This window comes from Acyrthosiphon pisum, chromosome A2, assembly GCF_005508785.2.
Source record: "Acyrthosiphon pisum isolate AL4f chromosome A2, pea_aphid_22Mar2018_4r6ur, whole genome shotgun sequence".
In the NCBI taxonomy this organism is placed as follows: domain Eukaryota; kingdom Metazoa; phylum Arthropoda; class Insecta; order Hemiptera; family Aphididae; genus Acyrthosiphon; species Acyrthosiphon pisum.
In genome coordinates, this window is record NC_042495.1 from 77215077 (window position 1) to 77232430 (window position 17354).

Consider the following 17354-nt stretch of genomic DNA (forward strand, 5'->3'; position numbering starts at 1 on the left):
AAATATAATGGTAAAACGGCAACAACTGGGAACCGGCCCATCGGGCCGCTTTTAAAATCAGACAGGGGCAAATGCCCACCTTGCCCCCCCTCAAATGACGCCACTGATTTGAACTTATAACATCTATTACAATAAACTGTGATTATATATTTTTTGATTACAGTAGCCAGTAGGTATGATAAAACGTATTTAAAATTGTCAATCCTTAGCTATAAAAATTAAATATTTTATAATTTTTTAGATACAAAATATTATGCAAGTTGTCGTGATTTTGATGTAATTTGTCAGAATTTAAACTTGAAATGCTTAGTAAATATCCAGACTGACAAATCGTCTCCGCTCAGAATCGTTTTTACAATGATATTATATCATTGAATTGAAGTTCAATATAATCGATTATACAATGGATAATTATCTTGTACACAATATTTATATTAGAAAGAGGGCTTCGATTTCAACATATATCTTATCTTTTAGCAAATTGGATCAAGATGGTAATTTAGGGAGGTCATTTTTCTATTTTCTCAATAATTATTTAATGCCACTTGAAAAACCACCAACAAATTATAAAAAACCGCTAAAAACAATATTATAATTTCTAACATTTTGCTTATCACCATATATATAGAAGCGAATAAAAATAAAAATAAAAATAACGATTTAAGTTATTTTTTTAATTTATAAAATTAATTCAATGTACAGGCAATAATAAATAATAATATAAAATATCCAAACTGACAATAATTGACAAACCATCTCTGCTCAGAATCGTTTTTCGTATACAATGATATCATTATGATATCATTAAAATTAAACTCAAATTTAATACAATCCATTATACAGTGACCCACTTGTAACCAACTGTACAGCAGAGCGATATCCACTTAGGGCACTTGCCCGCTTTATTAATTTTTTATTCAAATTAATACATTTTTGTATGGATTTCTAACTAAAATAATTTGCAAATTTTCATGATTTTTTTAAAGTTTTTACTTCAGATATTCATAAAAAAATATTGTAGATTTACGCTCAACTCTTTTTTTTTAATTTCCACCAACTACTTATGAGAAACCAACCTTGTAATTAATTTTTAAGTTTTTTGAAAGTGATAATTTTTTAAAATAATTTTAAAAATCGAAATTATCCTTTGTCTCTATAAATCGCCCAAAAAGTTTTTTGAAAATTGTTTGATGCCTTGATGGTGTATAGAAAATGATAATATAAATATTCAGTGAAAACGTCATAGTGTGTCAATGGTTATACCTATCTATCTTTAGGATTAGGAGTAACTAAAAATTAAAATCTAATTTGTCGAAAACTGGTAGTTTTACGTAAAAACCTCAGTTTTCCCTTAATTTTTTTTTGTTTTCCCGACGATTTAGAATACTATTTGAATATTTTACTTTTGACCCCCAAAGTACCAACTAAATTCACTATCCTACCAGAAAAGATGCTGAAGTAGAAAATCGAAAAACTCTTATCGCCTTTAAAGGTGAAGACACACACAAAAAAAAAAAACACATTTTGAAATACCAGCAATTAAATTATGACTATAGGTACCTAATACCTAATACTAATACCTGAGTACCTGATTATTAAAAGAAATTGTGTTTTTAATTTTTATTTATAATACTATATTATACATATTCATAATGATCTGATTTTTAGTTAATTATTTATATCTACTTACTTAATTGATGGTTTTTTATTATTTTAATTATTAAAAATAGTAATAATTCAAGAAACATGTAAAAAAATTTTAATTTATTAGTTAATTAGTTATTTGTGTATTTTAATATTACTAAACTCTACAACAAATAATATAATCGAATGTGTCGATGACTCCAGACTGACTACTGATAAATCATAAATATACCTACCGCTACCTACCGCGATACTATCAATATCAAACTGCCGTCGAAAAACCGAAATTGGCACCCGGAATATTTAGAAGTATAAAAGGTATCACCTTATCTTCTCTACATCGTGGGCGAATTGAATAAAAACCACAGATATATATTTACATCTGTGACAAGAAAAACTTCCAAAAACCTTGCAGGTGTACCACCAACCATGGTCGATTATCGAAAGAATCTACCCGCGCCCACACTTCAAAAAAGACGGTATAGAATTCGATTTTTGGTACATTTCGTCATCAAACCGCATGACGGACTGCTACCACGGTTAAAGATATATCCTATAACTATATAATTATAGTAGGTATTATATAATATAGTAATATATAAGTAGTACTACTGAAAGTAGTGAATTTCCGGTGACCAACCTGTGTGGGGATATGTTTGCTGTTTGGGCATAGGGCAGTAAAATTCTCCCGAGTATTGGGCAATGGACATGATTGCTGATTGGCCGTAAACCACTCGACCGTTTCGACGACATATCATCGATCAGCTGCATATTGGTGCACTGGTGCGCAGACTGTTTCGTCTAAATGACTTGTGCCGTCAGGCCGTCTTTACAATCTTGTCTCACACTGAGAATACCGAGTACACTGACATACAACGGTTACTGTGTAGATTTGTAGATACATCAAAATAGTACAATACTTTTAAACTGTTTTATCTTTCATGTATTTACTTTTTATTATTGTCTTGCCTGCGTTAAATGCGTCTATCGATTTTTATCCGTAGCATTCCGTTTCGATTATACAAAAACGATATTACTATCATAATTGACGACGCTGAAATATATCAATAGAATATGTAACAAAAACAACAACAACAACAACAACGGCTAATAGTGACGCTAACGATAACGCAACTCCGTAATACAGACTCACCACCACGGTATAAATACAAAAGGTAGTAAAGTATCTCATTATTAATAGTTTTAATATGATATTACGATTTGTAATAATAGTAAATAGTTAATAGAGAAGTACCTAATGTTACTTCGTCTTGTCCCGGCGTTTTGTGTTGTTGCGTAATTTTTATCATTTCGTTTACGCGTCTTGTGAGATTTCAAGACGTCGTCGACGATTATTGGAACGCGAAAACCTGAACTGCGATTGATAGGTACGTGTGGACATTGTAGAAATAATATGTAGGTACTTATATGATATTTATTATGAATAGTCTACCTATGCGGTGGTCTGATCGCATAAGTGAACATGGGCCTGTTTATTGTACCTGTTGTCGACGATTTTGTCAAATCCTTGTACTTACAACGAAATAGATAACCTAGTACTCATAAAACATCTTTTTAAACGTGGGTTCAGATTGTAACTCATGTCAGAAAATCTACTAATCTCAATACCTATACATAATAATATGCACAGTATAATAAATGTAGGTATAATAATAGTACATACCTTGTTAATTATTTATTATGCTTTTAAATATCATATTTATTTTTATTGACTTGTAATACCTAACTAAATTGAAAATAATTAATAATGAATTGCTATATTTTGCACTATTTTCGTATCAGTCAATTTTGTAATTTCACTACTAAGGGCCAGTTGCACCGTCTGATTAAAGTTAACTGGAGTTTAATCGGCCGAATTTGCCCGGTTAAATATCTGTTATCTGCTGATTAAGCTTAATCGAAGTTTAACCGTAGACGGTGCTACTGGCCTTTAGTGTTAACAATGTTAACATGGATTCGTTTTTTGGTTTGCAGTTGATTACAATATTATATTATATTGGCTGCTTAACAATCAATAAAGATGGGTCAATTTATTAGTACAAATCGCACAGACAACAGCAATGACGAGCTTATAAATTCATTAATTAAGAGAGAGTATATACACACAATTAATGTGGAAAAAGTGTTCAGAAGTGTTGACCGAGGATTATATTATACCAATGATAATAGACTAAACGCCTATAGAGACAGTGCTTGGCAATCGGGAGATGTTCATTTGTCTGCACCAAGTGTTTATGCTACAGTTTTAGAATGTTTGGATCTCCACAAGGGTCAAAAGTTTTTAAACATTGGTTCTGGAATAGGGTATTTTAGTACCCTAGCTGGTCTTTTATTGGGTAAGCTCTATCTCAATATTTATTCATTGTTCTACCACCAATTTGTACTTTTCAGAGATTAAATTGATTGTCCACATTTTCCCCTAATTTTATATAGGTGTTAATGGTGTCAATCATGGAATTGAAATTCATGGTTCTTCAATAGAAATTGCATATCAAAAGTTGGAAGAATTTAAACAAAATTCTGCAGCAATCGATTATTTTGATTTTTGTGAACCTGTATTCATCGAAGGTATAATAATATACTTTATTCATATTAATTATTAATTAAATATGCACTTATAAATAAAAAGAATCTTGTGAAAAAGGTCTGATCAAATGTTTAAAAAATAGGATATAACTATAAGTCTCTTGAAGATAATAGTATTTAACATTTTCTTTACAAAATTAATTTTATAAAATAACTTATAATAAATTTAAAAAGCCTGGGCAGTTGTTCTGCTATATAAGTAGTTTTTGAGTCTTCCTTTTCATTTAACAGGTCAGTGTAAATATGATAAGTTATTGTATCTTTCAAGTCAATATTTTCATAAATATTTTATTATATATGTATACTGATAATTATACTCTTGTGCTCTGTGCTACAAAACAATGCAACTCGTTTCTACACATAAACGATGGAGCTTAGCTATCTCAAGACCAAATTGCCAACGTCATGTCGTGATCAATATATGTATCTCGGAATATGATTTTGTCCGATGTACTTTGACATAAAGTAAACGGACTGATTACCTTGGGGGAATGGATTCACAAAGATTGACAAATTTAATGTGCCACTAGGTTGCGTTCTCTTGTGGAACAGAGTATAATAGTTTATTTTTCTATTAGTAATACTATAGGTTGAACTAGTTTTTGCCAAAAACATATCCTAATACATAACCCATATTACATATTAATTATTATTAGGTACCTATAATAATATATCATGTATTATTATTATTAACTTATAAGTCAATATTGACATATCATAAAAGCTTAAAATTATTCTTAGCATTTTTAAAATGTTATTATTTATATAGGAAATGCATGTGAACTGCTGTCGGTTGGTTACTATGATAGAGTCTATTGTGGAGCTGGAGTACCACCTGCGGAATCTTCATTTATGAAGGCCCTTATTAAAGTACTATTTTATTCAAAAGTAAATCTTAAATGATAGAATTAAATAAACTTTTCTTATCTATATTTAGATTGGTGGCGTATTAGTTATGCCATTGGAAGGGTTCCTCGTAAAAGTAATAAGGAAAGGTGAATACTCATGGAAAACAATTGAAGTTTTGGAAGTATCGTTTACAGATCTTGTTGTGCCAGAAAAATGTAGTATGAAAGTTGCAAAGTTTCGTAAGTTAATATACCAATTGTAAATTGAAATTAAATTAATTTTAAATTTTTGTTTTTTTTTCAGCTACTGTTGAACCATTGAGCTTACAAGAGCTATGCAGATCAAACATTCGTGCTTCCATACGAGATTGCTTGAATGAAAGTCATCCTGGCTTGCAAATGCGCACTAAATGTAAACCTACTAAAAGTTACGATCAAAAATTTTTTAATACTGAAGATCCATTAAGTCAATTTGTCCGCATACAATATGGTACAAATGATAGAGGAATGGTTAGTTTACGGAACATTGTAGATACATTTGCTGGTTTGGATGAGGCAATATCAGATCTGGGTTCAACATCTGGGAATGAGGCCATTGAAGAAGATAATGATAACGTTAACAGTGGCAACAATGATGACGACGATGATGATGAAGACGATGTTGATTATGTTGAAGAAAGTGAAGAAAGTGAAGAAAGTGAAGAAAGTGAAGAAATTGAAGAAAGTGAAGAAATTGAAGAAATTGAAGAAATTGAAGAAAGTGAAGAAAGTTTACCTAAGAAAACTGAATCAGATACCAAAAGAAAATCATCTGAAGCTGGATGTTCTGAACAAAATGAGACATTGCCAGAAGTACCAGAAAACACAAAAAGAATGAAAATGAACACATCATCTTCTACAGTCACAAATCTCTTAAACAGCCAATCTACCAATAGCAGTAGTGATTTTTGGGAGACCATGTCTAGTGATTCATCCGAGCCTGATGATGAAGACGATGAGGAAGAAGTTGATGATTCTGATAGCTGGGTGTCATCTGAGGAACATGATCATAATGATGATGATTTTGGCGGAATCTATAACTCTTTGTTTAATGGTGAAGATAACTATGACAGCGATACTGATAGCGAAGTTGCTAGAGAATTGATATTATACCGCTTTCTGAGCGAACGCAAAGAAAATGAGCTGAGTAAACTCTTAAAGGTTAAAATTGATTCGTTACCAGTACCAGCTATGCTAAAACTGTTTCTCAACTACAACAAAGAAGAATGATTAGATTTTTGGCTGTTTATGAAACATTTTTTTGTTATATTTTAATTCAATTATTTAGTTCATATTTTTTTTTCTGTATATAATATATATAATTCTCAACTACATTTTATCTAGTTTAGTTGTTTATTATAAGAACTTAAATATGATTTGTACATTATTTACTATTACTACTATATCTTAAACATTTCAGATTTTTGTTAGTATTCATTGTTTAATCAAAGCACAACAATTATTTTCTAAAAAATACAATTTCCCCTTCCAAACTATTTAAGATGTTGGATAGTAAAAAAAGAAATAACACATATATGTATTATTTGTGTTTTGTTAAGATTTTTTTGTTAAATAATTTATGTAATTTTATTTACCTTTATAATAACCAGGATAATATTATATTTCATTTACAATGATGTATATTTAATAATATTGTCAGATGTGTAAATGTTACAATGTTATTCTTATAAATTATAATTATTAAAATGTGCTAAATGTTTAAAAGATAATATGTAAACATCAATAAAGGAAAGTTTTCATAATGATTTCTAGGAAATTTCATTGAACTTTAGTTATTAAAATTTTCTTTCTCAATCATAGTTTATTGCAGCCAATATTGTTCTCTTGATGTAGGTAGACCTTTATTTTGAAATACATAATATTATTTTTTTAAAAATGAAATAAATAAATTTTTCAGTAAGGCTAAAATAAAACATTTATTTCTTTTAAATTATAAGTATTTAGGACTGGGTAGATTTTGTTATTTCCATGCATTAAGTTAACACAATAAACTAGTAAAGCAACACTGATAGTAGAGAATAAACAGTATGTGCCTGACAAAAAAGTTTGTAGTGCATTATTCATGTCGTATAATATTTTTCCGACATAAAGTTTTTTATTAAACTAGTAGCTATATTTAAAAAATGTATAATTTAGGTACTGTTTGAATAATGATAGTAAGACAAAAAACAATATATATTGACGCATTTGTAAATAAATAAAAAAAAAAAACATTAATACTTAGGAACAACATGGGGACCAGTGAACTGTTTAACTTTGCAGTCAATGTTCTTTGATTTACTGATAGTGTAAGATAGATCATCTGGATAAAGTTGTGCCAAATCATTAATCGGCACAAAAGCGCACAATTCATGACTGTAATGTGTGAAAAACTTGCCAATGTTCTTGAAACTGTAATCATACGGTTTTAGTTGTCGCTGCAATTTTTCTGTAACAAAATTTTTGTGATGATTTAGAAACTATACTACAAATATGACTTATCGTTTATACTTAATAGCAACATAGCATCAAGTTAATACAAAAAATATAATTATTTGTTAAATGAAAGCATAAAAAGGTTGTGAAATAATTATATGAATTTCATTTGGTTCATAGCAATACAAAAAATGTATTGTATCACATAAAAATATCATAAGTAACAACTATCAACAGTCAAACGCGTATAATTAAATGTATAAATAATTTAAAAACTATTTTTTAGATTGTATTAGTATTACCTTACATTAATTAGAAAATGACATCACACATGGCAATAATAATTTATAATTAATCAAGTTTCTTTCTGAATAGTGAAAAGTATTCATTTTCATTAAAAGTGTATAATATGGTTTAACTAGGCAAGGTTAAATTATAGATCTTATAATGTTTATGTGTAAAATTTGAAGTCCAACCTATTATTATGCACCAGTTCACAACAATATTAATCTCCCTTCTTGTCACTCCTGAAATATATCCTTTTTTTTTATTCTCCTCTTCTTCAAGTTTTAAGTACCTTCGTGCACTATTAGTTATAACAGCCTCTTACACATTCCTTTCTGTCCTACCAATTTATAATCACAAAAACTAATGGGAGCACCAATAAAATTTAATATGTGAATATGGCATCAATTTAATTTATGATTAATAAGATTACCGAGTAGGTACCTAATATGAAACCCAAAATCATTTATATGTAATATATATAATATGTCCCAAACTCCCAAAAGTTTGTATCACTCTTGTATCTCTGTGGCAAATCAATATATTTGAATATGGTTTTTTGTACTGCAATAAGTATGGGAATTCTAATTGAATGGCAAAAAATCAAATTTTTTTATGCAACTAACTTTTTTTACATTGATTTATATCCAACAAATAACTATTTTCTTGAACATATTTTTAAAAAAAAATATTAATTTTGAAAGAGAATCAAACAAGTTCAAGGAAAATTTAGGTGTTGACTTTGTATAAATAATGGTTATATTAGCAAATCACAAATGACATGATTTAATTAATATTGCAGATTTTTTTTATATCAACCTACTTTGTACCTATTTAGTATTTTGTGTTACAATAGAAAAATTATTTATACAATCTCAGTACATGATTAAATTGACATGGTAAAATGTTACTCCCGAAATAAGTATCCAGAAACCATCTTACATATTATATCAATTAATGTCTCAATTTTTGAAAAACAAGTAAAATTGCATTATCCACTAGCTATGATGTTGGAATTAATACATTTTTGCCAAGTTTCACTGATTATTAGATACTTACAGATTCTCTTAAGAAAAATCTATGTTCCAATCGATCGTGTGATTCGTATTTGCCAACATAACTATATAGCAGGGGTGGCCAGCGAGAAGAAACTCGCGAGCCACCAAATATATTAATAAAAATTAAAGAGCCAAGATGTAAAAAAAAAAGTCATATTATTATATATTATGACCTTTTTTCTTTTTTTTACATCTTGGCTCTTACGTTAATTTACGTTTAATGTTACGTTAAGATGCGAGCCACATGTGGCTATATAGGTATTATTCTAACAAAGTCAACAACTTAATTTTTTTTAACTTGGTCTATTTTCACTCAATTATAATCATTTCTTTTTTAAAATGTTTTTAAAAATATGATGGAGAAAATGGATATCTTGAACACTTCAAAAACTTATTTTGTAATTATTTAAAAATGTAATGTGAAACACTTTTTTTAGAAAACTACACTTTAATTTTATTATTTGTATGGGTATGTTAATAATTAATATTAACATGAGTGATTGACTTAAAATACAAAAAAATTGTTTTTGTCAGTCGATCCTCAAAGGAAAAATATAATATACTTAGATTTTAATCAAAAAAAGTTTGTCCACCACTGATATATATATATTGATAGATAAAATATGTATTTTATTGTGTTAGTTATGTGTATTGTGTATTATTTATTTAAAATTTTAAAAATATAAAATTTTTTTTATTATTGATAGGGGTCTACAATTAAATATTGGCCTTTTGGCCCCCTTCTTATTTTTGGTCTTTCTAGATCATAATCCAAATAATCCAACTGATTAAATAAATAAAATTACGATTAATGATTAATTTTGAAATAATGAATTTATTCATTTACGATTGGTTTTTAATTATTTTAGAAAAGCCATACATGTATTTCTGGTGAAAGAACACACCTAGTCTTACATCATATAATTTTGTTAATTAACCTTTTTGGAAAATATTGTCATGCAAAAACAGTTAATTAAAATAGAATAACTAGGAGAAAAGGCATTTAAATGCAAGAATACAATTTCTTTGAAAAAAAAATCATCTTCAGCCAATAGTCAAAATCAATTCCGACATACCATATCTGCCTTCCCATATAGCTTTGATAACAGGGTTTTGATATTTGGCTGTACTGAAATAATGATCAGGTCTGATGAGCACATGGTAAACAGTTGGATTTGGCAATGGGTTGTTACTGGGCACTCTTGTCCAGCCCACAACAACACCACGTTTAGTCACTATGCTCGAACAAGAGCCATTACCCATTGTAATGGTATCAATCATCATGCCAATTGAATATTTTGGATCATGAATCTCACCACGTGTTTTAGGTACTAATGGGAAAATTTCTTCCCACTGATCATTAAAAGAAGTTTTATGTAAAATATTTCAGTTATCAAATACAATAAGTTTTATCACTTACATCTGTGTACATAATGTTCTTCTCATCTACATGGTTTGGAGCCTGTAAACAGTTAATAAATAATAATAATGATATTGAGAAATAAAAATTGTATAAAATATATCTGATACTTAAATAAATTGTGAATGTAAGGTATTGCAGAATAGTAGAATACTCACATAGGGATTAGACGGATTTCTGAGTAAGGGACATCGACAATAGTCATAATACTGATGGAATTTCTGACATTTAAATTCAACCTCAGAATCATCAGGTTTTAAGAGTTTTTGGAAATCCAACACATATTTATATGTAGCCATATTTTCAATAGTGAGCTGTTCCACAGTTTTACTAAATGTCCAAAACAACTAAAAAAAATATACAGTAAATTTAATTTATCTTTTCGTAATATATCATTAGTTGTTTTTTAAATATTATGCTATTTATATAATCAGTAATTTTTGGTACTTCAGTAGTCATAAGATAGGTGGACAGTCGGAAACAGTTTAGTATACTACTAAAAAAATTCAACTCACTCAATTGAATGATTTAATTTTAAACCATGCGTATATTTTGGATTAAAACAAAATCAAATTCAAGGTTAAATAAATACATTTTCAAAAAAAAGCGGGTAAGTGTATGTTGCTCTACTGTACAGTAAATTACAAGTGGATCTCTGTATAATGAAATGTATTAAATTTGAATTTAATGATATAATATTATCATTGTATACAAAAAACGATTCTGAATGGGGACGGTTCATCGGTCTAGATATTTTAAATTGTTTTTATATTTTATCACAGGTGGCACTTGGGGATGATTCCAGGGGGGCAAACAATTAATTGACTTTCATAACTCAATTCTTCCAAAATAAAATTTCAACCTTGATTTAATTTTTTTTTTTTTGAGTGCATTTTCACAAATTTTGACTTCAATAAAAATTTTTTTTGGCTTAATTTAGGGTATGAATATTTGAATAATAATTCACATTTTATATTAACATATATCTATATATTTTGTAAAGAATAACTTAACTGAAAATTACAAAACAATTTACTTGAGTCCTAAATGTCGACCCTTTATTGGAGCTTCTACATCAAATCTATCAATAATTTTTTCAGTCAATTTTATATTCGTTATATATGTATAACACTGCCAAATTACTTAAACGTTCTTGAGTCATGGTGACTCTTAAATAGGTTTGTAATACACATTAATTTTATAATGGTCTTGAACATTTTGTACAGACTGTTTGGTACCTCTAATTTAAAAATAATAACAAATGTGTTGCAGGCTGGAGCACACAATAAATTAGAGTTAAAAACGATAGGTACTTTGCCCATCAAATTTAATAATATTATATTATCATTGTGTCGTCATAATTCATAATTGTCTACATTGTTATAAAATAATATTGACATGATTTCATTAGTATTTCGAAAAAAAATGTTAAAAATTAATAAAAATAGTTTATTTATAATCAGTTTTATGGAGTGGAGCAAGTTATCAGCTTACCGGAAATACTATAATAGTAGGACTATTGGTTAATAATAACAATTAATGTCCTTGCAGAAATAATATTTGAACACCAGGTTTGAACACTTCAATAGAAGCAATTTTGTGAATATTGAAAAAATATAAGTAAAACTTTTGGGATGTCTTCATTTAAAATTATTCAAAATTAAATTATTCTCAAAATCTGAACAGTTTCATTGTTTAAGAACTCATCATATTTATTGAAAAGTGGACTAACCGATTTCAGTTCTCAATTAGACATAGGATGGAAATTTTTGTTTATAAATGGTTGCCATTGGATTTAATAATTATTATTATTGTAAATGCGATAAGATTGTTGGCGCATTGGTACTTCTATGTACTTTAGTACAGAATGTCTCAAGAACAAACCAAGTATTTTTCCTTTTTTATTTTTTTTCCTTATCTACACATACGAATGTTCGTTTTTTTTTTATTCATCAGATTTTAATACGGTTAGGTTAGGGTTTTGTATTAATTGATTGTATTAATCCGCCGTAGGTTGAATTAAGTAAAAACAACAAACTTGGTATAACTTTGATACTTCAAGAGTTAAATTATACACTTACGTATAAACCACACGGGGTCCGCGATCTACCGCAGGTAGATTGACTACCAAATAATATACTGCTGCAAATCTCACGGACCACTCCAGTTGGGATGGCTATATATTAAAACGTAATATCATTTACACTTAAAAAGACTTGCTTCCACACCGTGTTACACCCAAAAGGAGTTGAACGATCACAATTTTTTTTCGGCCACGCCAGATAATTTAGAATAACATAAATAATACAATAATAATCATACCTAAAACTATATTTTGTTCTTCTAAGATATAGCATTTATATATATATATATAAATGATAGCTAATAACATAGCGGATAGCCTTGTGAGCTTATACCACTTGTTGTTTATATACCATGAAATAATTCAATATAATATTTTTGTAATATTATTTAAAAATAAACCGTTTTTGTCCCCAACTCACGAGTCTGTTGACCGGGATATTGTAATATTAGTTAATTTGTATTTTGCAGTGACTGCTAGAAAGAAGCACGTTGAATGTTTGCAATTCTAATCAGTAATCTTGAATTCTTCACGGTAAGTCAAGTCAAATTTTATATAATACATTATAAATATAATATAAATTATAATTTGTATACAATTATCATTAAAATTGGTTAAATGGTTTATAATATAATAGAAAAGATTAGTCTAAGAGGCCTATCACCTATGCTCTATTAGCTATTTGTATTCCAGTGTTGCCTTCACAAATACATTTTCCTGAACAATGTTTTGAAATCTAATTTTACTTAATTCATAATTTCATATTGTTATGTTTCTGTAAGACCACATATTTTATATTTTTCTATTCTATTTGAATGAACATGTTGACAAAAACCAGTTGTCGAAAACCAATATGTTGACAATTTATTATAATATGAAGAAGATATAACACATAGGGTGGACATCAAAGTAACAACTTTTACATTTGCTTTATTTTGTTTCTATTCACCATATTTTATAGTACTTAATTATAATTTCTAAATTATTAGAAATAACTATATGAAAAACTATTATAGGTGTCTGTTGAACATTGTTTTTCTGGATTGAAATGTATATCTTCAGATTTAGGTATGTTATTTACAAGTGACATACAAGAAAAAATTATGATTGTAAGATTCAATAATATATTTGAAACAAACAATATTAAATAATTGTATTTTAACGCATTGCTTTTTAAAATTTTAATGTATCATTAAATTATGTAGGTATGTGTTGTTAAAACTTAAACATTAAAGAAATGTTGTATGTACCTATTGTTATATATTTATATTTTGAATATTCGACAAATAAAATGTGTGGTATTTTAAACTGTAATAGTGTATTAGAATGGTTTTTGCCGAGAAAAAAGTTCCCGGGCCGCTATGAAGGAACTAGTCCGCCCCTGATTCAACTCTGACAAAAATGTTATAAATCTAATAAAATATAGTTCTAATATTTTTTTTACTAGTGAACAATGACGTGCCTTAAGTTAAGTCTATCTTTAAATATAAATTACCTGTAAAAACAGTCGTAATTTGATATACATTTTCATCAAGACGGGATATTTTCTATAAAAAAAGACTTAACTTGAAATACATTCCCAATTCCCATCAAAACAATTTATTTTCCACAAAAAGACTTAACTTGAGTTAATAATTTAATCTTTGTAGATTCTAAAATAAAAGGAAGTAACTCAAGGAATTAGGTCAACAAGAGAAGATAATTAGGAAAAAACAAAAAATTGTTAGCTTGCTCTAAAAACGTAAATCAAATAATTTTTTTTATTTCATAATCAGAATAAGAATTGAATAACTACACGGACAAGTTGTCAAAATTGAGTTAGTAGGGGGTGTCAATTATTAAAGAAATAAATTATACATTATTCTATGCATAACAATAATAACAGAAATTATGGATTTTTTAGTTATAGATAAATATGTGCAGATGTAAAAATTCAAATTGTACTAAAGCAATTTGTTTATACAATGAATATTTACATAATATTGATAATAAAGGCATTTAACTAAATGAAAAAATAGTTTTTTTTGTTATTATGAGTTAGGTACAAGTACCCAGTGGCGCCGAAAGAGTATTTTTTATGGGGCGGTTCGCCTCAGTGTTTGCTTTGTGATAGTTGAATTTACAATATAATCATGTGGGTGGTGGGTGGTGGTGGTAACTAATTTTTATACTTTGCCCCACCAAATGAAAAAGAAGTCGGCACCACTGCAAGTACATATGAGTATTTAATTTATAGTTGTTATAATATATTTTTATAAATTATGAGTACTTACGTCAAGTATAGAATTTCCAATATACTGTTCTGGCAATTTTCTTGAGACTGGACAAACAGTAGCCTTCCGCATGACACCACCTCCAGCTATATCTACCAAGTAGCATGTAGGGTTCTTACGTTTGTTTCCCGGCCATGAAGACGACCAAGATACAAAATTGTGTACGGATGTTGCAGTTAAACGAACTTTTACTCCTAATCGTCTAGCAACCGATTCAAATATTACACACAGCAAAAATACAGAACCTTTTCTCCGATCAATAACCTAGGTTAAATTAATTGTATCATTATTGACTATGTATAATAAAATCATTGAGATGAAAACATACCTGCTGCAACAAAAAGCAATTCAAGTCGTGGTTACAATAACAAATTAGTTGATCTTCGGAAAATATGATTTGTCTTATGTTGTCAAGTATAAACATTGTGCTAGTTTCATCAAATAAATCATGATCAAGATTGAATTTTCCTCGTTCAACCACTTGTTTCAAACAGTTTTCATGCTCAAACAGAGGATGGACTGGGTTTGTTGAACGAATGCGATTACACACATCAATAGCTATGTTATTTAAACTTTTGTCTGTAAAAACATTAGTAACACAATTATCACCATTCATTACAAATGTATCAAAATTACATAGTCTTTTAGATTCTGAGCATAGTTTTTTTTAGTTTAGACTTACTTATATCGCGATATGGTATGTTAACCGTAGGACACCACCAACGTCCAAGTAAGTAAAATCCTCGTTCAACAATTTGTTCTGCCGGTGGTAAACTTAAGAAATTACTTAACTTGTAACCAAAATATACTTGGCACGAATAAATAAGAAATTGATGTGCCATATACAGTAGATCATAATTTTCATTACGGCTAAATGATAAAAATAAATATTGATAAGTCAAATATTATTCTACTTTACTCTAAACCACAAAAATACCATTCGTTACTCTGTAGTTGCTTATAATAAGCTGCAATAGCTGATAGAATATAATATCTATGGCCTTCATTTTTTGAGTTCAGATATTGACTAAACGGATATAAATGATATGGTACATTTTTAAACTTCATGTACTTGCATGGCATTTGTATAATTTCAGCAGGCACAGCTTTATCCAAACTCATACGCAACATGATTTCGTCTTTCCAAGTGTTTTGTTCGTCAATTACAACTTCATATTCCTCATTGTCCAACAAACCGTATCTAACACAAATAAAATATCCGTTATAAGTAAGTAAAAAAAAGTACAACACACAAGTATAGGTACTTTTGTATGAATTTGGATTTCCAGAGGCAAGAGTTTCGTTCGTGGAACAAGCAGTTGTTGAGTTTGGAATGCGAAACAGCAAGGTTGAAGATGTCAATCAACTTCAACGAGTCACAGCAGCAAATATACTCAATCAATTCGGTCGGCAAGTCCAGGATTGTGGTAGTAGCGGTATTCGCGGAGCTGGTGGTCATAGTATCAGCAGAGTTGGTGGGTGAGTAGGCAGGGACGACGACGATTTCATCGTCGGGTTCACGTTGTCGTTTCAGAGCGTTGGTCGTCATCGTTCCGGATTTTGATCTTCAAATGCCCATTCAGACGGCTCACGCAAGTGCGCAACTGTAACAACGATCGTCGTCTTAGACGATCGAAAGTGCGGGTATTGAGACTCTGCCCTATTGTTCGGAGCCGATCGCGTTCGTCCGTGATAACTGATAAACGTTCTGCAGACTAAAAATCGGAACCATAGACTGGACCTTTATTACGGTAAACTAGAACCGAGCAATACCTGCGCCGTTCTGAATGTAGCCAATGTCTTGATGAACCACCGATGACTGAACGGCGGTCGTCGCAGACAGCAGTACGATGATAATAATATATTGATATTTCGTTGGTGCGTCGTCGCTAACGCAGTCCTCAGTCACGAACGACGCGCACTCACGGTTCACAAGCGGAAACAACAACAACAACAATAATAATAATAATAACTACTATTTACTAACATGTAAGTAAACGTCGGGCGATAACGTGCAATAGATGAAGGAAGCGTCAAACGAATTATTACGATCAAACGTGGCCTGTTGCAGGTCACAATTTTCAGCCTTGTAGGATATTAACCTGCGATCGAAATTACTCAACACTATAGAGTACTTAATTTAATATAATATTTTACTGTAAGCAAAAACATGATAAAGTCATGAGCAAAAATACTCAAATATACTTCAGACGTACGGAGATTAAATTCCACGGATGTACATAGTTCATTATAAATTATAATATTGGTAATAACATAGAACAAAAACAAATAGAGTAGTTTTATTTTTCTGTAAGCTGTAACAAGTCTGTTTAGTGTTTATGCCTGTTTATCCGGTTGTAAATATTTTATTATCTGTGGTTGTTGACTTCCTTGAAAGAAATTTGATAAAAGAAAAAATGTAAATCGGTGATAACATCGAGCGCCGCTGTAAGAATATTTTCTTTCTCTCTTGTCTATTATACTATTGTAGTATAGAAAGTATCGTATTGTTAAATTTTTAATTTCGCAATATTGTACCGCAACTATAATAGCATATTGCCATATTGGCACACCTACAAAATGTCAACAAATATTCCGGATAGAAAAATTATGACATCGATAATGGGTTTAATTGTTTAAAGATAATATAGGGTCAATCTC

At 29.3% G+C, this 17354-nt stretch overlaps 2 protein-coding genes across 4 annotated transcripts; one reads left to right on the forward strand and one right to left on the reverse strand.

Moving 5' to 3' along the window:
• The first annotated feature begins 2365 nt into the window (after positions 1 to 2365).
• LOC100166295 (protein-L-isoaspartate O-methyltransferase domain-containing protein 1) lies at positions 2366 to 6910 on the forward strand. 3 transcript variants are annotated; one of them, XM_016806428.2, is made up of 7 exons: positions 2859 to 3032; positions 3093 to 3305; positions 3640 to 4001; positions 4099 to 4233; positions 5021 to 5121; positions 5189 to 5339; positions 5404 to 6910. In XM_016806428.2, the coding sequence occupies exons 3-7, from the start codon at positions 3686 to 3688 to the stop codon at positions 6366 to 6368; spliced, it is 1668 nt and encodes a 555-aa protein (XP_016661917.1). In that variant the 5' UTR covers positions 2859 to 3032; positions 3093 to 3305; positions 3640 to 3685; the 3' UTR covers positions 6369 to 6910. The 3 variants fall into 3 exon arrangements, with proteins under 3 accessions (XP_008185497.1, XP_001946228.1, XP_016661917.1); XM_008187275.3 differs by lacking the exon at positions 3093 to 3305 and having other exon boundaries at positions 2366 to 3032; XM_001946193.5 differs by lacking the exons at positions 2859 to 3032; positions 3093 to 3305 and adding an exon at positions 2366 to 2819.
• Positions 6911 to 7056: 146 nt separating this feature from the next.
• On the reverse strand, positions 7057 to 16990 carry LOC100164267. The gene is made up of 9 exons (XM_001946250.5): positions 15959 to 16990; positions 15631 to 15894; positions 15376 to 15563; positions 15022 to 15272; positions 14694 to 14957; positions 10496 to 10684; positions 10338 to 10379; positions 9994 to 10270; positions 7057 to 7587 (listed from the first exon to the last, which is right to left on the reverse strand). The coding sequence occupies exons 1-9, from the start codon at positions 16240 to 16242 to the stop codon at positions 7373 to 7375; spliced, it is 1974 nt and encodes a 657-aa protein (XP_001946285.1). The 5' UTR covers positions 16243 to 16990; the 3' UTR covers positions 7057 to 7372.
• Positions 16991 to 17354: the final 364 nt, after the last annotated feature.